Source organism: Hippocampus guttulatus, chromosome 5 (assembly GCF_054856545.1).
Source record: "Hippocampus guttulatus isolate MCC_2025c chromosome 5, RoL_Hgut_1.0, whole genome shotgun sequence".
Taxonomy (NCBI): Eukaryota; Metazoa; Chordata; class Actinopteri; order Syngnathiformes; family Syngnathidae; genus Hippocampus; species Hippocampus guttulatus.
The window spans coordinates 20211001-20234479 of NC_141265.1; the positions used below are offsets into that span (position 1 = coordinate 20211001).

A 23479-nucleotide genomic window follows, 5' to 3' on the forward strand; every position below is an offset into this window, starting at 1 on the left:
CTGGGTTGATTCATACAATTTGCGAGTAACAAGGTTAAACAGTGGTGCCTCGAGATACGAGTGACCCGTCCTCTTTCCATCTTATAGTTTTTGTTTGATGTGTGGCAGCGAATTTAAGTCACTTTACAAAAAGCAGCCATTTGAGAGATTGCAATGCTGGACTGGCTCTCTGGCATACAAGGCAGATGCCCATTGGACCAGGGGCCAATGCGGTACTATTTCTTAATTATCCATGCATCCATTTTCTAATCTATTTATACTAACGGGGGTCGCGGACGTGCTGGAGCCTATCCCAGCTGTCTTCGGGCTGTAGGCGGAGTACACCCTGAACTCATTTCCAGCCAATCGCCTGGCATACATCGATCCACAACCATTCGCGTTCACAATTTGGCGCGTTCCATTAACCTGCCATGCATGTTTTTGGAATGTGGGAGGAAACCGAAGTACCCGGAGAAAACCCACACAGACACGGGGAGAACATGCAAACTCTATACAGGAACGACGAGGCCTAGAATCGAACCCTGCACCTCTACACGGTGAGGCGGACGTGCAAACCATTCGTTCACCATACTGCCCATTTCATAATTATATTTCCTTCATTTTACCACAAGACATCGGCCAACAATTTAGAGGGAGCAGCCCACTAATCCATTTACGATATAGACAGTAAACTGAATCATTCAACATCAGTGGAAGAATTTCGTGGTAGCCAGAGATGGTCAGGAGTTAGGTCTTTATGCAAATTTGATAAAAATCTATCTTTATTATTGATTGTTGTAGTCATCGTCAATTATATCCATGATTTTTACACCATCTTAAAAGCATACAACATGGGTGAGAAGTCATTGTTTGTCATACCATCCGCAGTCATGGTTCTTGGCTTAATGTTAACAATTTTAAACACCACAAATGGGCCAACGAATAGCATCAGTACCACGGTCGGTTTAATTACTCTTATAAGTAATGAGTATTTGAACACCAACTGGGGAAGAACGCATGGAGACAGATATAAAAATACTCTCAGTCATAGGGAAAAAAAAATCTAATTTAATTTGTTCCATGAACCCTTTCTGGTTTCCATTGAAATAAATGGAAAAGCAGTTTTTCCGTTCCAGCCGCAGAGCGTCCTATTTACCTTATTTTGATCATCTTATCAATTACAGTCTGTGCTGTCAGGTGAAAACACAATTGATGATGATGATGAAATAAATAAGTGTGTTCACTAGCAGCACTGTCTTTGCAGATCCCACAATGCAGTGCAGTGTTTGCACTGCATTGTGCCCCCCACAAAGTTTCAAGACGGTTCCTAAATCGAGACACTGGACAAATGTACTCAAGTGGAATAACAAAAGTATTCACTTCCTGACGATGCCTATAGCCTCGTAATGTATGAGGCTGACTCAGCAGACGTGATGTGGCATGTGACTCTCTTGTTTTTGTCCACATAAAGTCTGATCCCAAATTAGTTACAGTTACATCAGGACAAGACGTGACTCGCACTTACACAAATCAAGAAATGTGGCGCAGCGAGATCATCATCTTATCTGTGCACATCCCTCCGCCTCCACGAGTCAAGGCCCGCGTGGCGGTTGGGCAGGGATATTGTGCAAAAATGACACGATCTGGACACAGAGACGTGCGTGATTTCATTCGGTCATAACCCAGACTTCCTCTTTCATCGTCGTCATAACCCTTTCGGAAGCCTTTAATGTTGTAAAACATCTTTTTTTAAAAAATAATTTTGTTTTTGCCGAACCAGTTTTTAGAACGGGGCGTAACACTTTCGCCTGAGGAGCTGCTCACATGCATGCACATACACACACAGGGCGTGGCCTACCGCAATGCAAACACAAAAACCTTTTAGTCAAATCAGTGCCACAGTAGATTAATCGTTTAATCGTAGGAGGACAGTTAATGTATACAGGATTTGCAATTTTCTTTTCGCTTCAGAGCTCCCCCTACAGTTATGAGTGTAATTAGTTTTCAAGCCACTCTGTCGTTTGTAGTTTTATGAGGCGGGGGGGGGGGGGGGTCGCAATTATAACACCGTAAAGAAGAAAGTTGAAATATATTGTAAGAATATTTTTGTAATCATACAAGGGAATAAGTTCTCATTGTATGAGAATGAATTCAACACCTGTTGGCAATATAAAGCGTTCGATTTGTATACTGGGCGGCACAGTGGTCGACTCGTTATCACGCCGGCCTTACAGCGCAGAGGTGCAGGGTTCCATTCAGAGTCCAGCACCCCCCGCCACCCTCATGAGGGTAAAAGCGGTCTCGATATTAGATGGATGAATTTGTATCCAGTATTAATTTAATGATATTAAATGCCGCACCAATTGCGATATTACAATATTGGTATCAGAACAAACATAATGAAAATACAATATTCCTATTTTTCAAATTGGACCTGCAACAACTTGCAATTTGCAAGATTAGTCCTAATAAATCCACATTTTTGAAAAAATGACTGAAAAGAAAAAAACCCCCATGAGATTCTGTCAATTTCAGTTCAAATGGGAGTGCAATCAGTGCAGTCTTTTTTTCATTTTTATATTTTTATTCGACATGGATTGAGAAGCATTTTCTTTGTAAATTGATGAAGTTATGCTATGGTACTGCAGGTTTTTTTTTTTTTTTTGCGGCTTGTTGCGGCCTCGTCTTGGCTCCTGGATGGGAGCAGATTGCCTTTTGCTATTTTGGAAACCTCTCCTGCATCTTTTTCCATCCCACCCACTCGATGCAAGTGCAAACCTCTCGGAAGAACGTGACAGGAGAAGAAGTACAATGAAAGCCCTACTAATTGAAGCTGAGGTGCGATCCGGGCCCAGCCACAAAAGGTGAAAAGCACCATTTTTGAGACACCATGTTAAAAAAAAAACAACAAAAAACCTTAAAAATAGTTTTACTCCTCCTGCATACTATATGGACTTTAAGAATGTCTTATATAAACTTATATATTCTCCTTGCTCTTTGATAGTAGCAACCATGACTTGGAGAATTAGCTTGTAGGAGATCTTCTCTGCCTACTTCTTATGAATTGTGTCACATGTTGACATGCTTGCTCCTACACTGATGGTGTACGACTCTAAATTCGGAATGTGTGTGTGTGTGTGTGTGTGTGTGTGTGTGTGTTTGTGTGTGTGTTAATATATATATATATATATATATTGCGGCCTACCTGTGGATAAACTAGTCAAGTGTGTCGTTCAGTGGCCAAAATGCATGCAAGTATCCCCCCCCAAAAAACCCCATTAAAAATCTCAGATGTTACCGGAGGGCAAAAGCTGCACTGCCTTCCTGCATAATCAGAGACATTTTTATTCATTTATTTTCTGAATCAGCGTCTTCTTTTTACACTTGCGCAGCCTGTTAACAATGATTAAATGTGACTCGACATATTTTCTGAAGAGTGGATCCATACTGGTCCTGATTGTAATTGGTTTCATTGGTAAATGTTGTTCAGCGGGTTCCAACTGTATCGGATGAAGCAAGGCGCCTTCATGTTATCTTGGGCCGTGTAGTGTAATTATTATTTTTCCTCCACCCCCTTCCATAGCTAATAAGCCCTGCAGGCAGAGATTCACGCCTTCTTTGCGTCACTTGTTTGACAGTCAATAGATTTTTATTGGCGCTGGCAGCACCGCGGGGCGCTTAAACAAGTTTTATCCTCAAATAGAGCCCACCTGCTCGCAAGACGCCAGCTACATGGCGCCACTATTCTGGTCACCTTTCGCGCAGTTTTGTGCCTGCACTCGTCAGAGCAAGAAGCCAGGCATGCTAAAAGTTCAAGGTAGCTAACGGTGTGGGATTTGGAACAGAATATCTCACAATGAAGAGAAGGTTTTACACATATTTTATATATATACTGTATATACTGTATATCTATATCACCTTCTCTAATACCTGCCCTTTGTATAGTTTAAGAATGCAAAATCAATGTTTATCCGATTAATCAATGGGATAATCTTTAGAATAATTTATTCCCCCCAAAAAATCTGTGGTTGCTACAGTGCTAGCTGTAAGTTAACAAAAATACAAAAAAAGTGACACACTCCTTGTTTAGCCTTTTTTCCCCATTATGGGGTGTTCCATGTGTCATTAGAAAAAAAAATGGATTGAGTCTATTTTGGAAAGAGACTTGAAACAGAAAATCGAGAAAAATGAAGCACCATTTTGCAGCCGGCTTGTTAGCCAGCTTCTTTGGACCAAACGCTCATCTTGATGCCTTTTCAAATAATGTGGGAAATGGAACCTGCGTCACGTCTCCTGCATTTTCTTTTATAGAACCCCCACCCCCTTCCTGTGTCCTCCGTGTACTTATGCTTGTTGTAAAGGGAGGGGCTGCTATTTCCTCCTCATTCATTTACCTTTTTTTTTTTTTTTTGCTGCAAGTGACAAGGAGTTTAAAGGTCATCAACGGACTACTGAATTTGTTTGGATCAAGTCCGACATCCTGTTACATGACGGATCGGCTCACATCAACCAAAGTGCGTTGTTTGCAAAGCTAAGCTTTTTGTGAGTACAAACCACATTTCTCTACCTTATCACACAAATTTGGGAAAACAACAAATGACTTCCTTGTTTTTCGGATATAATGAACCCCCCCCCCCCCCATTTATCGCATGGGGATACGAATTGAAACAGCAGTAAAATCCCAATTCAATCTTTTTGTGAAATTGTTAAGCCCCCTACTTCCTCTTTTTTTTTCTTTTCCAACGAACACCTGACTTTGACGTGGGCTAAAAATAGCCCCCCCGCCTCCCCATGTTTCCCCCCTCACCACCGCACTCGTACTTATGCTGGGAAGTCCGTGTTACGTTTATGAAAGGTTTTCAGACCCAACTGTTTAAAGTGTAGCGTGTACACATGCGTGTCTGAGTGATTGCCGCTTTCAGAGGCTTTGTCCTTCGATAAGGAAAGGTGATGAAAAAAAAAGGCTTGTTTCTCCACATAAAAGGAGAACATGACCTCAACGCGAGAAAAGGACAAATGGCCTTTTATGGTCAGCAAGAGTGCGAGTGAGAGAGACAGAGAGAGAGAGAGAGAGACTGTTGTGGGAATCACTCACTCGTTCCTTTCGCCTTTCATGCTTTATAAGGGTTTTTTTTCCCCATTCACACATTTCCAAGTTTTGAACTCAGTGAATAATAGTGCTTATTAATCATGATTTCAGTATGATCCGCCACGTAAAGGTCGATCCTTTTGGAAAAAAAAGTTTTTACTTATTAAATTTTTTTCAAGAAGAGCTCTCAGTGTGTCGTGCTCAAGAGCATCAGAGGTATTTTGACTATAAGTCAGCCGAGCGTCTTGAGTGCATTTGTTTCGACCCCCCCCCCGTCCCCGGATGACTCATTCATTGATAGTTTTCGATCGCAAGCTTCACAGGATACGCGGGTCGTCTTTGTGCTATCATGTTCGTCTTGATGGCGTTTGACGGGTGGCGAGGTACAGCAATTTGACGACAACCAAGGAAAAACATGCGGGTGTCAAAAGCAGAAGAACGTTTCCCTCTGGGGGTTAATATGAGTGTGATAAAAATGTCACGCTTTCAAGTGGAACTGCAAAACAACTGAAAACGCGATAAAGATTGCAGTTGCCCAACCCCGCTTTTTTGCCTTAAAGTGATAAAGTTCCTAAAAGAGACAAACCATTGATGGTGCACTTTCCTAAAAAAAAAAAAAAAAAAAAAGGAAACCGGAGTACCCAGAGAAAACCCACACAGGCACGGGTAGAACATGCAAAACTCCACACAGAAAGGCCTGAATCGAACCCTGCACATTTGCACTGTGAGGCGGACATGCTGAGCAGTTATTCGCAGTGCCTGCCTACGTTACATTTTCCTAAAACAAAAAAGGAGACTACTGAAATAGCGCTTTCCTAAAAAGAAAACATTTATAATGATAAATATGTGGATATATTTTATTGTAGGATTTGCATTTGTTTTACCATGAAATGTGCTCCAGTTTGCACAAAAGAAAGCCAAGTACACTACTGTACCGAAGCGTCATTTTTTTTTTGTTTGTTTTTTGCGTAATGTTTCCTTGCTACAGCAGCAGCGAGAATCTGAATCCGACCCCCGTTTGTGCTGGCGAGCGCCGCTTTCCCTCATCACTCTCGACTCCCATCTCTGCCACCAATAAGCAGCCGGTGAGCCCCCCTCAGTGTCTCCATGGCAACTCCGTCCGCCCTCCCCTCCCCTTCAAGCAATGATGAAGCGGATACAGGGGCAGCGAAGGAGGATGCGTTTCGGCCTCGGGCGTTAACATTTTGCCTCGTGAGGTTGGCAGATTGCGTTTGGTGGTTCCTCCAAAAAGATCAGCGAACAAGCGTGAAATGGATGCACGCCGCTGCCTTTACTTCAGAGTTGATTTCATTCCGTGAGGATAATTATTGTGACTCGATTTATTTGGACATCAAATCCGAATTTTCCCATTGAAATGAATTAAAATGCCATTCATCTGTCCTGGCTCCCGAAACAATGGCAACATTTTGGATAGGGCAGAAAATTTGAAAATAATCTATTCGGGAATCCCCCCCCCCCCCCCACCAATATTGCGATTCCGATTTAATATGCGATTGTTGTTGTTTTTTCCTTTCAAGGTCCTCTCCTGTGTTTATTTTTCAAAGTTCTAAAAAACCAAAACAAACAAAGAAAACGTCTCCGCTGACACCAGTTTTTAATCACCCGACACCGTCTAATGAGCATGCATCGCTCTCAGGCGACGCTAACACGAGGTTGGATTGTGAGGTTTGAAGGGAAAGTAAAAAAGCGACAAAAAGTATTTCCTCTGGGCCTCTGCGCTGGATGAGTGAACTAATGGTCTGCTCCAAATGACAGCGCTAGCCTCGCTTTTCCTTTATCGGACGCCCCCCAAACCCCCCAGCGAGTTATGTAAGGGCTGCGCGATGTGAGAGATCCTTGTTCAACCCCGTCTCGTAACTGATTAATCCTCGTGTCATTTGCATAAAAGGGCATCTAATTTTGGACGCGGGGTGAAAGCGCGGTAGCCGACCTGCCCCTTTTGCAGCGAGGCCGATGAAGCGGAAGAAGCAAACAATGCGGCGGGGGGAGGAGATGGTTGATTGGTGATGTCCCTTTTTTAAAAATGTACTTTTCATGAAATGCTGCCTCAATCCCGCGAAAGGTGTCCTTGCGCGCCGTTAGCTTGACCGGCGTGCGAAACGGTATCGTCAGCACAGCATTCGGCATCTCGTGGGAGCAGAAGTTGTCCACATTTTAACTGGCTACCAACCAGAGCTGTTTTTAAGTCTTACAGTAGGAGGAAGAAGAAGAAGATGAGGTGGAGGAGGAGGTGGAACACAATGGAGATGCTCAGAGGGTGTAGGGGTATTTTTAGCTCATCCATCCCCTTCGTACTGCAACGATGACTAAAGAACAAGGGCAGGTTGCACATCCCACAAGCTTCTCCTTCGTCTTCTTCAAATTCTTTCTGTTCTTCTACTCCCCCCAACCCCTCCCACCTCTGCCCCACCCCTTCTGTGCAGTTCAGCGTCAAACTAGCATCTTTGTCTTAGTTTTTGTCAGGGAAAAGAAATGTAGTTCTTGTGGGAGGAACAAGTTAAAAATTTAGATTAAAAAAATCTTTTTTAAATCATTTATTTAAAAAGGAAAAAAAAGAAGTGCAAATACAATTCCGCATGTACTTTGACAAAATGTTTAAAAAAATGTGTTAATTTTTCCTGGGGGGGGGGGGGAGAAAATGAAACTGAAAAAAAGTGCTGTAATTTGACATGAAAAAGTAAACATTTTATGTCATTTTATCTGGAAAAAAATTGAAATTCCTATGGGGGGAGTGAAATCAGAATTTGTCAATGAAAGTGTTGTCATTTTTAAATTTGCAAGAAAAATATTTCAAATGTCCATTGCCATCTAGTCTATTTGTGTTAGGCCAACAATTGTGTATGCGCGTGCACACACACTCACACAACCACTTTCACACAGACGGTATTATCGTAAGCCCTTTGACATTTTAACCCAACGACTGGATAAGCTTATCAACCCGATGGTCAGTTGTTGTGTCGGGCCGCGACCAATGTCATCTCATCTTGTCTTGGCATCGGGCCGCTGTGGCCCGCGTTGTCCCCGCTTGTCATGCGGAGGGAACTCCGTGTGAAAGCGATCCATGTGTATTTTCGGCACACCGACTTTTTTTCCGCTGCCTGTCTAAGCAGGGATGTCAGATGGTCATATATTGATATATACCGTATATCATATACATAAGATATCCTTTATTTGTCCCACACTGGGGAAATTTACATGTATGTGTCTATGGATACATTTATGTCGGTGGTGGTCAAACTACGGCCCGCGGGCTGGATCCGGCCCGTTGGTCTTTTTAATCCGGCCCACCGAAGATTGGTGCACGATTAAGGTTTGATTGCATTCATTTCGTTTGGACTTGTAATGGCAGGTATTTCAACACCAGGTGGCGCAGTTACTTCAAGTTGCAGAGCACAGGGAGGGTGGGGAAGACGAAGAAAGAGGGAGAGAGTAATGACCATGAAAGGGAAAGTGATATGTATCTGATTAAACAAAGCGGGTAACAAAGTACGAAACATTCAGGAGACGCCTGGAGTCGGAAAGACTCAAATCTACGAGACTTTGAAAAACAAGGAAGCGATTCTTACTCAGTCTGATTCTGGCAATTTCCATGCTCCGAGTGAATTGCTTGTGGCTCGAGTAAATGAACATTTCCTAGAATGGTTTGATTGTTATGTTAAAAACTTTCCGCAAACTGGACCGCTAATAAGAGTCGGAGAGCAGTCAAATGTGTAGAGCGTGAACAACAGGGGGCTCAGTACACATCCTTGAGGAGAACCAGTGCTGAGTGTGATGGTGGAGGAGAAGGTTACATTATTACTGGCATACAAAGACATTGTGCTATCTTCTTTATTTTCTATTTCTATTTCTAACTTTTGGCCCGGCCCTCCACAATATTTTCTGCTTCTCATTTGGCCCCCCCGGTAAAATAATTGCCCACCCCTGATTTATGTACATATACAGTATATGTGTGTGTGTGTGTGTGTATATATATATATATATACAGTATATGTATACTGGATATATATATATATATATATGTGTATACATATGTAAATGTGTGTGTATGTGTGTGTGTATATACCATATGTATGTATGTGTGTATATGTGTGTGTGTGTGTATGTATATATATATACAGTATATATATATAACTGTGTGTGTGTGCATATCGGCAGCATTTCCAAGAAGGCCCCAAATGAAGCGAGCAATTGCAGCACCGTGCTCATGGCCATCCATAGTGGCGTGCCAACGGGATCCTTGCCTCCTGCTTTTTTTTTTTTTGCGCTGCTCTTGCGTCACTGCCTCCAGGGGAGGCTATTTTTAGAACTGGACCAGCATATTCTAGCAAACAACGTCACGCGCTCTGCTTGCGTATGCCCGGATTATTGTGAGGGATCTATTTTTACCCACTGTGTTTGGTGTGTGAATGATTTTTTTTTTTTTTTTTTTTTTCTGGGTCAAGCTTGCCGCTCACACACTGGATTCTTCCAGGTCTTGCATATGTATCGGGCTCTAACGGAAAGCAGGAGAAACGGATTCACACAGGACCACCTTCTTTGTCGCGGTTTGTTGTGCTGCTGTAAAAGAAGATTAGATGTATAGATTATGTGCATTAGTTGTGAAAATCTGGACCACGAGTTCTACCTTGGGACCCCACAAAAATAATTTACAAGGAATGTATTAGCTCCATATGAGGACCAGCAGGCAACAAAATAACAAATATGACTCCTTCCTGCTTTTTAGCTTGCTCCAATCAACTCATTTTGCAGCAAAGCAGAGTTGCCCATCTTGCCAGCCATTTTGGAGCATCTTGCAACACTGACTAAATACTGTTTAATTATACAAAGTCCCTCAAGAAAGAGTTAATTCTCCTCTTTCACCAGGGAAAAAAAAATGACTTTTCCTCATCAAAAAATCCGTATCAAGTTTATGCATGAACGATGACGTAAATCCGTTCTAGACTCACCCCCAATTCTAATTTTTAAAAAACAGTTGCACATTATAATATTGTACAGGACCTTATAAAGAAAACAGAGTTGCCATCATTAAAAATAATGTCAAGAATGAACCGTTTTTGCCACTTTGTTTTTTGCTTCAATTCATTGAACATGATGCTGCTCTTTGGAGTATGTACCTTGGCCACTTGGGGGGGGCAGCTGTACATTACAGTCATATAGATGTATATGGAGACAGTCACAGCTTCTTAATAAATTGCAATAATTGGTCATTCCTTGCAGAGGATAAAGAATATGTGCCGCTAAATTCAGGCTCCTCGGTTCTGAGACCTCTCGGGTTTTGGTGCCGTGGGCTTTCCTTGCGGCCCCTTCCGTTAGCCTACTTTTATCCCAGCTTTTCCCCGAGTGGGAAGTTATTTTCGGCAAAAAACGTGTCCTGCTCTGATTTGTGTGCGTGGGGTTTTTTTTTCCTCCTGCTGCAAAGTGCTGATGATGTACTTCCTAAAAAAAGCAGACGACAGTAGGCAGTTAGGTAGGCGCTCGCTTGTCTGCATGTGTTGTGTGCGGTGCCAACTCAGGATGCTCCCCGAGGGTTTTCGGCCTCGAGCTTGTGAGTCTGAAAAAAATTTTTTGCTCAAAATGATTATGTCGTATCATTTTTAAAAAATGCGTATGTACGAGTTCCCAACGAATTAATCCTCCCTACCTTAGCTTTGGGCCGATTAAAAGTCCCTTTGACCTTAATTTTTTAAGTTTAACATTTTAATATTTTTTATTTTAGCTTGGAAAAATCTGACTTAATTCTGGTGAGATGACAGCAAAATATGTCTTTACTCATGAAAAGACTTTTTGTCTAAAATTACAACTTTTTTTCTCAAAAAAAATGTGTATGTCCCTGAAAGACCCCCCCCCCCCAAAAAGTCATTGTTTATTTATTTTTAATGACATTTAGGGTACACGTCTGAAACATTTTTTAAATGAATAAAAGGTGTTATATCACGGCAATGAAGTTCCAATTTGTGAAAGTCACTTGTTAAATAAAATAGGACTTTGCTACTTTGTTAAACTTGGAGTTTTATGTCACGATACCATTATTTGATCTTGAAAAAATTGGACTTTGTTTTCATAACGTTACACATTGTTATCCCAACTAAATGAATCTTTATTTTTATAAAGGCTCAAACTTTTTTCTTAAAGTCTAGGTTTTTTGTGTGTAAAGTTTTTAGTGTCGTTTTTTGAGGAATTTATCATTACTTTACAACTTTAAAAAAATATATTTTGAATTGTAAAAAAAATAGGGCGGCCCGGTAGTCCAGTGGTTAGCACGTCGGCTTCACAGTGCAGAGGTTCCGGGTTCAATTCCAGCTCCGGCCTCCCTGTGTGGAGTTTGCATGTTCTCCCCGGGCCTGCGTGGGTTTTCTCCGGGTGCTCCGGTTTCCTCCCACGTTCCAAAAACATGCATGGCAGGCTGATTGAACACTCTAAATTGTCCCTAGGTGTGAGTGTGCGCGTGCATGGTTGTTCGTCTCTGTGTGCCCTGCGATTGGCTGGCAACTGGTTCGGGGTGTCCCCCGCCTACTGCCCGAAGATGGCTGGGATAGGCTCCAGCACCCCCCGCGACCCTAGTGAGGATTAAGCGGTTCGGAAAATGGATGGATGGATGGATGGATGTAAAAAAAATCATGACATGATTTGGTTTTTTTTGAAGTTTTGAAGTTTTTTTTCGGGGTCGGTGGTGTAGAATAGATGGGGTATTTCCAGAATAAAAAGTGTAATAATACAAGAGGAATATTGTATTTTTGTAATTCACTTGTTAACTTTAACATTAACTAATATAAATTTTTTTAACCTTGGCTTATACAAAAAAAAAAACAAGGTACAGTACAGTGTGACCCATTAAAAAAAGTTTCAAGATGTTTAATACCACCCCTGGTTGAAATATTTTGTCAAACTAAATGTTTAATGAAGAGAATTGCACTTTGCGTATTTAACCAAAGGTAACTTTTTCTTGAGAAACTCCGGTTAGCCGATGAGGGAAGGGGATTAGCCACAAAAGTGTGACCACGGAACGACTTAAGCTCCCATCTCAAGCCGCCACCGCAGCCCATTAGGTAATTGTTGCTTTTCTGCATGTGCCCGCAGGCTTAAGTGGTGTTGGGGCATCCGCTCATACGCATAAGAGAGACGCCCCCCCTCCTGACCCCCCCCACTCGTGCAACTCCAGGTGCTGCCACCAAAGCAGGCCTTTGTTTGCGGGATAAATAACACGGTGGGGCGATTTGTGAGGCCGCGGCGATTACGGGCCGTACGCCAGAGAAACGTGCTGAGGAATGAGTGGACGTTGAGCTTATGCAATGCTCGCCAGTCACATTTGGACGCGTGGGTCGCTCTTTCTAACTTCATACGTGTTCATCTGCACAAAAACCCCCCCCGGTAAACCTGCACAAGTACAAACGCTTTGTTACCATGCTCAAGTCTCCTTTTCAGCACGTCTCTTCTTGATGACGTGCATTTCCGATGACTGTTGACATTCACTCTCTATACATTTGGAAACAGGTTTTTAGACTTTGTAAACATTGCTTTATCAACTTGGCTTGCGATATTTGTTAACCTTCCTGCATTACTAAACTATGACTGACTAAACTGGAAAAGACCCCAAAAAAATTGATGGAAAGAAAAGACTTCAGCTTTTTGTACATGGTACATTTGGTTTGCTCTTCCTGGGGGGCCTTGGTCAAGATGGAAGGAATTATGAACAGCTCAAAATAGCAGCCAGTCTTAGTGCAAAATCGTCTGGCTTCTGATAGATTCCCCCGCCCCTCAAAAAAACCCCAGTCATAAACACCTACTAGAACAGCTGAAGTTGATTTGGGGTTAGCCCGAAGCACTCAAATGGTGTCAGGTGTGACTCCTATTTAAGGCAAGTAGAGGTAATATTAACACAGCCTTACAAGTGATTCATTTGGAAAAAAGTTTGGAATGGAATAATCTCGTCCCCATATTTCTTAATTTTTTAAAATAATCACAAAAACCCGGAAACTGGAACAGGGGTGTGTAGACTTTTTATATCCACTGTTCATCCAGCTGAACTCCCGGCACCCACACGTTGCATATGGACACGCACCGCCCTCGCCTTGTGCAAAGCGCAGGCTTGTTTCGAGGCGGATATTTCTGCAATTGTTTCTGGGGGTGTGAGGGTAGTGGTGGGGGGGGGGGCGGCTCAGAGATCATTATGCAATACTCCCCACTAAAACTCTAATCCCTCTTATTGCTGAGTGAGCCCCCCCATGTGACGGTTGGAGCCCAAGGTCCGGGGAACGCTTGTCAGGACCACACACACACACACACACACACACACACACACGCACAGCATCGACCCTGTGTATAAGTAGAGAAGTTTATGAAGGGAAGGACTTACTCGAACAGGAGATGCCGGATGGAGAGAGAGCGTACACGGTGTTCAGCTCACTGTGCTATTTTGGGGGGGGGTTTCGGCAATTTGAGCATTTTCAAACTTTTTCTGATGGAATCTAAATCTCCACCCCCCCGCTAACAGGAGCCATCCATGAGGACGTCAGAGTGGCTGATTTGACGCATCGCTCGTAGGAAAGCGGAGTTACTCCTCTTCCCTTTCCCCCTTTCCACCCCCCCCCCTTCTCCCCTGTCACTCTTCACCTCAGCCCCCCCTTTTCCAACCCCACCCCTCAATCCACCATGCTTATCAAGGAGTACCGCATCCCTATGCCCATGAGTGTGGAGGAGTACCGAATCGCCCAGCTCTATATGATTCAGGTGAGGCGCCATGTGGTTGGTGGTCAAGGTCAGCAAGGCGTAAAGACGATCAGAAGGCAGGGCCTGACCAAGATGGATTTTTTTTTTTTTAAGGCCAATGCCAATTCCCAGATTTAAAATATCATATGTAAAGTAAAAAAAATAAATAAATACCAAAAGACAAAATATTGGAAAATAGTCAAATATTCTGCCTGCAATTCATAGCTTTATTGTTATAAGCATTAAGGGATGCTAAAACATTTTTTTTAAAATAATTGTCTGTTTAATCAGATTTTTTTTCTGCTCTATATCAGCATCAGCCTCAAAAAATCCACATTGGTCGGGCCCTACTTATGACACTGTGACACCGGTGCTATTCACTAGCCTGCCAATGGTGTTTTCTCATATGTGTTAGCATTAAGCTGCGCACATTTGCTTTCAAGTTATGCAGCTGTTTTAATCACACATGTAAAATTCTCTTAGTTTGGTGTTTAGTTTGACAGTAAACATTGACTGGGAGGGGCAATAAACAGCTTGAGGCCTCTTTAAAAACAAAAACACTCATAAGTCAGGTCGCTTCTATTTTGAGGCACCACTGTGTGTCTGTGTGTGTGTGCGCGCGCGCGTGTGTGTGTGTGTGTGTGTATGTATATATATATATATATATATATATATATAAATTCACTCTTCATCTGTTTTGTATTTGATTCAATTTATTTCTTTTTGTAGCTTTTCATGATGTCACGAAATCCATCTTGATGATGAAGTGCTCCACGTGATATAAAGTTGTCGCTCTTAATGTTACATTTTTAATTAGTATTAATGGATTCTGTTGTTGCGACATAATAGCACTAGAAAAGTCCACACTGAAAGGGCCCAGATAGCAAATGCACAGCCCGCCACTGGTTTACACCCATCACAGGCTAGGGTGAGTTTGCGAGGCGGGATATATAGCCCACATCTGCATCGTCAGAGTCAAAAATCGCTTGCATGTCAAGATTTTTGGTGGTACAATTTTGATCACAAGGGAATAGGGACATATTTGCAATTGCAGCTTTCGTGATGTCCGAGGTTCTCCGAGCTGGAAAAGGCCCAAAATTACCTCCAATTTTGATATGCAACAAAAACCTTGATTTTGAAACAAAAAAAAAAATCTCCTCATTCGGTGTGCACACTTGCCAGAGGATTTATTTTAATCGAGTGGTGCTGCAAGCACACACGCACACACACACACACACACACACACACACACGAGAGAATGGCCGACTCGTCAGAACGTTCTGCATTATTTAACAGCAGATGCACTTTACTCGACTGTCTCCCCTTTTTACCTTTGAGAGATTTTGATTTCCATCCGCTGTGTATGGTCATCCCTGGTAGTCAGGGACAAGAAAGACCATGGAGAACCACTAGACAGACAAAAATAGATGCATATAAGCACTGAACCGTTTTGAAAAATAATTGTATCCCCCCCCCCCACGTTATTGCGATTGAGATTTAATGTGCAATTAGGGTTTTTTTCAAAGGTGCTCCTCCCAGACATTTTTTAACAAACACAAGCAAAAATTACTCAGTGTTACATATCAGATTTATTGTACGACATCGATGTTTTGCTTTTAGAAATTTGGATTATCCTCAAATAAACCCAAATGAACCATCAATTAGTATACAAGGGTTGATCTGCTTCAATTAGGGTTAAGAAAATGTTACACACTTTTGACTCTCTGAAGCGTCACGACGACAACTTGACAAAATCCAGCCGGTCGGCAACATGAGTCATAAACCCCAAAAGCAGTCAGCGCCCATACTCATGTCTGCAAAAAAAAAAACAACAATTCGAGGTTTTCTGTATTTCAATGATGTTTTGCATGCCAATACGTCGTGCATGCAAAGGAGGGGAGCGGTTAACGCCAGTGGCCCGTAGTTACCTTTCCCCCTGACCTGCACCGCCTCGTTGATGGGAGGCTGCCATCTCCCTGGCAACCATGACATCAGCATCGGCAGCAGCAGCGTGCCAGCGGTCAGGAGGGGTTGATGGCCAAAAAAAAACCCCGAAAGAGATGAAGGTGGGAGGGAAATTGGGGAGGGGTTGGCTCACATTTGGCTGCAGAGCATTTACATTACCGCTGGTCCTGTAATATTTGCTTTTGTTCATCTATTTTCGATTTATCTTGCTGAAGAAATAATGGTCTAAATGCCTTGTTTTGAATTATGTAAAGGGCAGCACGTCGACCTCACAGTGCAGAGGTGTGCAGTGTTCGATTCCAGCTCCGGCCTCCCTGTGTGGAGTTTGCATGTTCTCCCCGGGCCTGCGTGGGTTTTCTCCGGGTACTCCGGTTTCCTCCCACATTCCAAAAACATGCATGACAGGCTGATTGGACACTCTAAATTGTCCCTAGGTGTGAGTGTGAGCGCGGATGATTGTTCGTCTCTGTGTGCCCTGCGATTGGCTGGCAACTGGTTTAGGGTGTCCCCCGCCTACTGCCCGAAGACACCTGGGATAGGCTCCAGCAACCCTTATGAGGATAAAGCGGATCGGAAAATGGATGAATGGATTATGTAAATTTAAATTAAAAAAAACGTGGCATACCATTTCCGATACAGTGGTCACGCGATTATCGCATGGGTGAAGTTCCAAAAAGAACCTGCGATATGTGAAATCCACTAAGTAGAAAACGTTTTGTTTGTTTGTGTGTACCTCACCATTAACATTTTCTCACATTTTTCTCGTTTAAACACGCTTAAAGTTCAGTGGATTCAAATTGGTCTCCGTTACTTTCGCCAGTCAGGACGCAGAATATAATGCAGGTTTGAACGCTGTAAAAAAAACAGCATGCAGAATTACACAAGAAAAAAAATACAGGAGGTCCTATAAAACATGGCTGCCACACCCTCCCCAAAAGATGGGACTGTGTTCCGTCACCATTCAAGAAACGTTTGGGAACTGAGGAACCCGTTTTTCATTTGGATGTACAACTTCTCCTGTTCACCAGTGCGGGGTCTCCGTTGTCGTATTTTCCACTTCATAATGCGCCACACATTTGCAAGTCCCTCCTTCCCATTTTCGTCACGCGTGACGACTCATTTTGAATTCATCCTCGCCGCTGTCGGGTTCGGGTGAGAAATGAAATATGGCTGCCGCCGCGTCTCTGCATCTCAATCAGGAAACTGCGTGAACTAAATTGCACCAAAAAATAAATAAATACAAGCGACAGGATGTGACTCCCTGACACTTACAGCAGACGGCTTTTGCGGTGGTGACGCTGTTTTAGTTAGTGATGACTTGATGGGAGATTGGCCAAAATGTGACACAGGCTTCACAGTGGAAGCACGAGAGTGGAAACGGGTTTGGAGGGCTGCGCGTTATGGCCTTCAAATAAAATCACAAAAATTCAACTTCCAATTTGAAATTGCAAGTGACAATCAGATCACATTTAGATTTTCCCCCCTTCTGAAATTTGCTTGATTTCCCAAACACCAGCATGAACTTGCATCAACTTCCCCAGAAATACAATTCATATTTTGGCATCTTTCCCCATTCAAATGCATGGAAATGCAATTAATCCGTTCCAGCTTCCCCACAAAAAATATATATATATATTCTGTATATATATATTTTAGCAGTCAATAAACAGCTTGCTTGTTTTTTTTTCCCCAATATTTTTTGCTCTGGGGCGAGTTCACTGGCATCATTTCTTAAAAAAAAACATTGCACTGGATTTATCGCAGCAGCAAATAGCGAGTCATTTGCCGGACTCGATTCCTGCAGCCAATTTAGGCAAGGGAAAGCAGAGGAGAGGCCACGCGATAAATCAGTCCAGTCTGCAGGAGGAGGAGAACACTCAGCGTCCGGCGTAGCAGACCTCATTGGCGATGACAGCTCATTTATTAGCCGCAGGCCTCGCTCTCTACAGCAACGCAGACGCGGCGCTGCTCACACCGCCCGGAAACTGCTCCGCGTTTTTATTTGGTGGCGGAAGTACGATCAGAATGCACTGGATGTTTTCAAAGCGTTCCCTGATATTAAAAATGTCCAAATAATATTTGGAGACCACTTCTTCAATGACAATCGCTTTATAGGACCTGGAACCACCGTGGATGACCCAAGTGAGATTTCTCCCAAATTGTCTGTTTTGTTTTGAGTTAACTTTACACGTATCATAAATCACGGCAGAAACTTCAAAACAAAAAATGCGTTTGCACAAATAATTGGCTTCCTTGACCTTAAATTCTAATTCCTCCAAAATTTGTCATTTATTTTGTTTAATTTTGACATCATATAAAGTACTGAAAATCTCCTTTAAAAGTTTTCTGGGTATTAAAGTTCCATTTTCCATGTATTATTATTATTTTTTTCTTGTGGCAGAAAAAGAGCCGCGAGGAGAGCTGCGGCGAGGGCAGCGGTGTGGAGATCCTAAAAAACAAACCATACACGGATGGACCGGGCGGAACGGGCCAGTACACGCACAAAGTTTACCACATCGGCATGCACATTCCCAGCTGGTTCCGCTCCATCCTGCCCAAAGCGGCGTTGAGGGTGGAAGAGGAGTCGTGGAACGCCTATCCTTACACGCGCACGCGGTGAGATCTTGAGTGGCAATCAAATGTTGAGATTCACAACATACTCCCAAGCCCAAAGTGTCAGGAAAGCGACAATTTTTGGATTTAATGCGCTGATTCATGAAAGATTTTATACGACTAGGTCCACACTGAAAAGACAGAAATATTTACACTTTGAGATGAGATTAAAAAAATCCTAATGTTATGTCGGTAAAGTTGTGTATCCAGACAAAAAGTCATAATCTTACAAGAATTATTATTTTTTTAACTAAATATCTATTTGCGCTCTGAGAAAGTCAATCGTAACCGTCTGAGAGTACCGTCGATACAAGTAGTTTTCATCGATACCGATCACTGATATTGCTCATACTTTGATAAATAAAGTTTTCTTTAAATGTACAGGTATTAGATATTTTAATTTTAAATATTTTGGAGGAAAATCATATATTTTTGAGAAAATATTTGTGTTTAATAAACACCTTTAAGGAAAAATGGGTAGGATTACAGAAGTAACGTTTTCTAAAAAAAAAAAATCTTCCAAGAACAAAGGTATTTTCAAGAAAATCGTCCTAATGTTAAAAAAGGTTTTCTGTATGTGTGTATTTATACATAAAAAAAATATATGTAATATATATATATATATATATATACACATATATATATATATATGTGTGTATATACACACAAATTAAAAATAAAAACTTTGGGCATTGGACTACAATAATAATGTGTTGAACAAAAAAGTGTTTCGCTGTGATTGCAGCATGTGGGATGGACTATTTGAATCTGAAACTGCAGCTTGAAGCACCTTATTGTACGCTGTGTGGTCCTTTCAGATACACGTGTCCCTTCGTGGAGAAGTTCTCCATCGACATCGAGACGTACTACATGAGCGACACTGGCAACCAGCCGGACATTTTCAACATGTCGGCCGCCGACAAGAGGCAGAGGACCGTCGGTAAGGCTGGAAATCATTTCCCTGTCAACAAACACTTTGCATGCTGCATCTTCTGCACTGATGCTGCATAGGGATGGGCGATATTGACTTCAAATCAAATCGCTTCCTCTGTTTTCCACATGAGGTGCTGCTGAGGCCCACTTGTGGCCAACTGGTGCTACTACAATTTTTTTTTTTTTTTGGTGCTCATATCAGCAGTTGTGGCGGTCGTCCCATTGATGATGATTGTTTGGATTTGTGGGGTGCTTATAATAATTAAATATTTCATGTTATGACAAAAAATTGTAAATTTCTATGGTAATCAAGCAAATGAGAGAATTTCAATGGCATTCTTTTTTTTAAATTGCTGATTTCTATTTGTTATATCCATCCATCCATTTTCCGAACCGCTTAATCCTCACTAGGGTCGCGGGGGGTGCTGGAGCCTATCCCAGCCATCTCCGGGCAGTAGGCAGGGGACACCCTGAATCGGTTGCCAGCCAATCGCAAGGCACACAGAGACAAACAACCATCCACGCTCACATTCACACCTAGGGACAATTTTAGAGAGTTCAATCAGCCTGCCATGCATGTTTTTGGAATGTGGGAGGAAACCGGAGTACCCGGAGAAAACCCACGCAGGCCCGGGGAGAACATGTTATATAATTTTTAAAAAGTATTGAAATTATTTTGTTTTTGAGGCTAGAATTTTTTTTATTTGTATTTCTCACTTTTTTTTTTACTTCATGGAATGTATCATTTACAAATATTTATTTAAAGGATATTTGGGAAGAAAATTTGTGTGTATAAAATTACATTTGGGGAAAAAAAAATATAGCTATTCTCACCCCGAAAGTTTTTTTTAAAGATGTATTCAATGTTTATTTTGGTGTTAAAAGGTGTATATTTCTTTTGAATTATTTGGGTATTTACAAATGTATGTATGAAATATACTTCAAAAATATATTGCATTGAATATTGTATCATTATTGTTTCATTGTATAATTAAAAAAACGAATTATATTTTTAAGTAATATTGTAAAGATTGTAAAGTAGTATTGAATTTGATGTATTTAAGGGAGTTTTCAAAACCCTTTTTTTTTTTTTTTTGGTAACCTTTTTTTAACGGCAGACCCCATCGACATCGTGACAGACCCCATCGCTCCGCACGAGTACAAGGCCGAGGAGGACCCACGGCTATACAAGTCGGCCAAGACCCAGCGTGGCCCCTTGCTGGACGACTGGATAGAAGAGTACAACAACAACCCGGGCAGGACGCCCGTCATGTGCGCTTACAAGCTGTGCAAGGTGGAATTTCGCTACTGGGGCATGCAGTCCAAGATTGAGAGATTCATCCATGACGTTGGTGAGTCCGTTTCTACGTTTCTTCCTTCCACATTTCTCGACCGAATCAAACCATTCCAACTTCAAATTATTCAACTCACTCGAATCCACAAGATTTCCACATGGACACACAATTTCTACAGAAATTGCATTCTCTAGTGACCATTAACTTGCATTGCATTCCGTTCTCGTAGGACTAAGAAAGGTAATGGTACGCGCCCACCGGCAGGCCTGGTGCTGGCAAGACGAGTGGTACGGTCTGACCATGGAGGACATCAGGCAGCTGGAGCTGGAGACTCAGCTGACCCTGGCCAGGAAGATGGCGCAGTTCTGCCTGGTAGAGGAGGCCACCGAGGCCAACGGCGACACGTCGCCTCCCGACAAGGAGCAGGAGGTCAAGGAGGTGGCGGAGGCGGAGATGACGGTGAGCGCCACTCCTACCAACACGCTGCAGCCCCGCGGCGTGCTCACCAAGCAGTGGTCCACCTCCTCGCGCTCCTCCCGCTCCTCAAAACGAGGAGGTGAGTCCCTTCTCGCTTTCTGCTATCTATGCCCAGATTCACCCGCACACACACACACACACACACTACCGGTGGTTCCTCGCAGGCCTATTATTAGAAGTGCTCCAGCTGTAACCTCCCCGCCATGATGGAGCAGAGCTGCCAATTTCCTCTCTTGGACGCAGCGTGCGGTCCGACTGCCCGGGACCTGTGCGCATGAGACTCGTGCATGTTTATATAACACCATGTGTGTAGGAGTGGAAGCCGCTGGTGCAATATTTCTTTGTGCTCGTTTGTGTTAAATGTGTTAAAATGAGCTGGAAAACTCAAAATGTCCCCTGTGACGCAGTGGTACCCCGCAATATCTTGAATTGGGTTTGTCATGCCCCAATTAGTGTTATCTGCCTGGATACCGCGACTGAAACGCTACCACGGCGAAATGTGAAAACAACAGTAAAAAGCAGTGAAATGATAGTTATGAGTTATGATGATGGTTAAGAGTGCACGATTGTCTGTGTCTCTTGTGTTGTTTTGTATTATTTTGTCATTTTTTTGTTAACTTTTCTTTTGATAGCGGCGCGGACACCCGCAGCGGCTCCTCTTGTTTTATGTTGAGAGGGAGGAAATTTCATCTGCGCTGTATGTTACACATACAGTACATTTGACAATAAAGTTTATCCAATCCAATCCAATAGCTGACAGCTAAGCAACTTCAAATCTATATTAGTATTTTTTTTCCACCGTATATGTTTCACTGAATTCATTTAAAGCACGTGAGAGCGATGAAATGACTTTGATCAGTTGGTATGGCCTCTCAAAATGGTGGGTTTTCGTCTGGCACATCCCCCCTGGATAAACGGGGGTTGATTATAATGTCCAATTTTTTATGCCTTGGCAGTGAGCCCGTCCCGACATAGCATCTCGGAGTGGAGGATGCAGAGTATCGCGCGGGACTCGGACGACAGCTCGGACGAAGAGTTCTTCGACGCTCACGGTAAGGCACTAAGAGGAAGGTTGGCGCAATTTGACCAGATCGGAGCAGGCTTCTTTAACTTGTTCTCTGCCATTGACAACAGTAGACGTGCAAGAGCCATTTCCACGAGGCTGTTAGTGAATAAGTTCGAAGTGGTACCCTGCAGGCTTGTCAGGGGCAGTAGTATGCATCTGCATTTGAAAGGGGGCCAGAAGTGACCATAGATTCTATCCTTCCTTCCTATCTGCCATACAGTACTTTTTTCCTTCTGTCCATCTTTCCTTCTTCCTTTTCTTTCCTTCAATCAGTTTCTCAGCCTTCCTCACTTCCTTTACTGACCTTCCATCCTTCCTCCTCCCTTCTTGCTTTCCTTTCTCCCTTTCATCCCTTCTTGACTCCTTCCAGCAATCCTTCCTTCCTTCCTTCCTCTTGTCCACCTCTCAATCCCTTCCCCTGCTTCCTTCCTTCCCTCTACATGTCCTTCCATCCATCATCCTCCCACCCATCCTTCGATCACCCATCTCTTCCTCCCCTCTTTCCTTCTTGGCTGGCTCCCTTTCTTGCACCCATCATTTGAGCAACCTTACCTTCCTTAGCCCCCTTTCTTCAGTCCATCCTTAAGTTCTTGCTCCATCCCCCCTCTGTCCTCCCTCGAATAAGTCATTTAAAAGCTATTTTGCCCCAAGCGTGATGAAGAATTGTGAGCTAAATGTGGTCATTGTCACTCTTTCCACGGGTCTTTTATTGGACCTCCTAGAAAAGAAAAGCGCGTCTATACATTAATGTGTTTTCATGCAAGCCTTTTTCCAGGAAGCTGACTCTGCATGCATCTTTCTAACCACAGATCAGTTCTTAAGCTTCCCAGATACCCAGCATGCTTTGGGCTGCAGTTGAAATAAACCTCCTCCTCCTCCTGCTCCCCTCTATACACTCGTACGCCCTTCGACCACACCGGATGACTTTGTTCCAGGACTCTGGTCGAGTGGCTGGTTGGAGTGTCAGAAGTTCATAAATCACTCTCATGATACACCCCAGCGAGCAATAAAAGTTTCCTTATTGTTTGTGTTTTTCTCGCAATGACATTTGTTTACATACATTTTAGTTTTCTGTTTTATCTGCAGTTCAGTGTGTTTATGATTTACAGTGAGGGGCAAGAAGGAGGTGCGTCCGTCTCTTAAATTCATATTAAGAGCACGTCGGTATCATAAATGAATGTTTGGGCATAGACATCCTTAACTGGGGTTATTGTTTCATAAAGGCAACCATAAGTTTGCTCCCTTACAAAGCCTATGCAGATATCATTACTGTCGGGCGGAAACCCTCTATGTCCAAATCTGGTCAATGCCCCCCCCCCCCCCTCCCCAATAAAG

At 42.8% G+C, this 23479-nt stretch overlaps 1 protein-coding gene across 7 annotated transcripts in view; it reads left to right on the forward strand.

Annotated features, from left to right (window-relative positions):
• Positions 1–23479, forward strand: part of LOC147205409 (membrane-associated phosphatidylinositol transfer protein 2-like) — a 46136-nt gene that overhangs the window by 1024 nt on the left and 21633 nt on the right. For 5 of the 7 annotated variants that reach the window (XM_086110591.1, XM_086110598.1, XM_086110595.1 and 2 more), the window contains exons 2-7: positions 13581–13816; positions 18162–18376; positions 19192–19313; positions 20425–20658; positions 20831–21157; positions 22035–22130. In XM_086110591.1, coding sequence (XP_085966717.1) covers positions 13739–13816; positions 18162–18376; positions 19192–19313; positions 20425–20658; positions 20831–21157; positions 22035–22130 — 1072 coding nt within the window. In that variant the 5' untranslated portion in view covers positions 13581–13738. Of the gene's footprint in view, positions 1–4398; positions 4522–13580; positions 13817–18161; positions 18377–19191; positions 19314–20424; positions 20659–20830; positions 21158–22034; positions 22131–23479 lie in introns of all 7 variants that reach the window. The other 2 variants (XM_086110592.1, XM_086110596.1) reach the window with 2 other exon arrangements.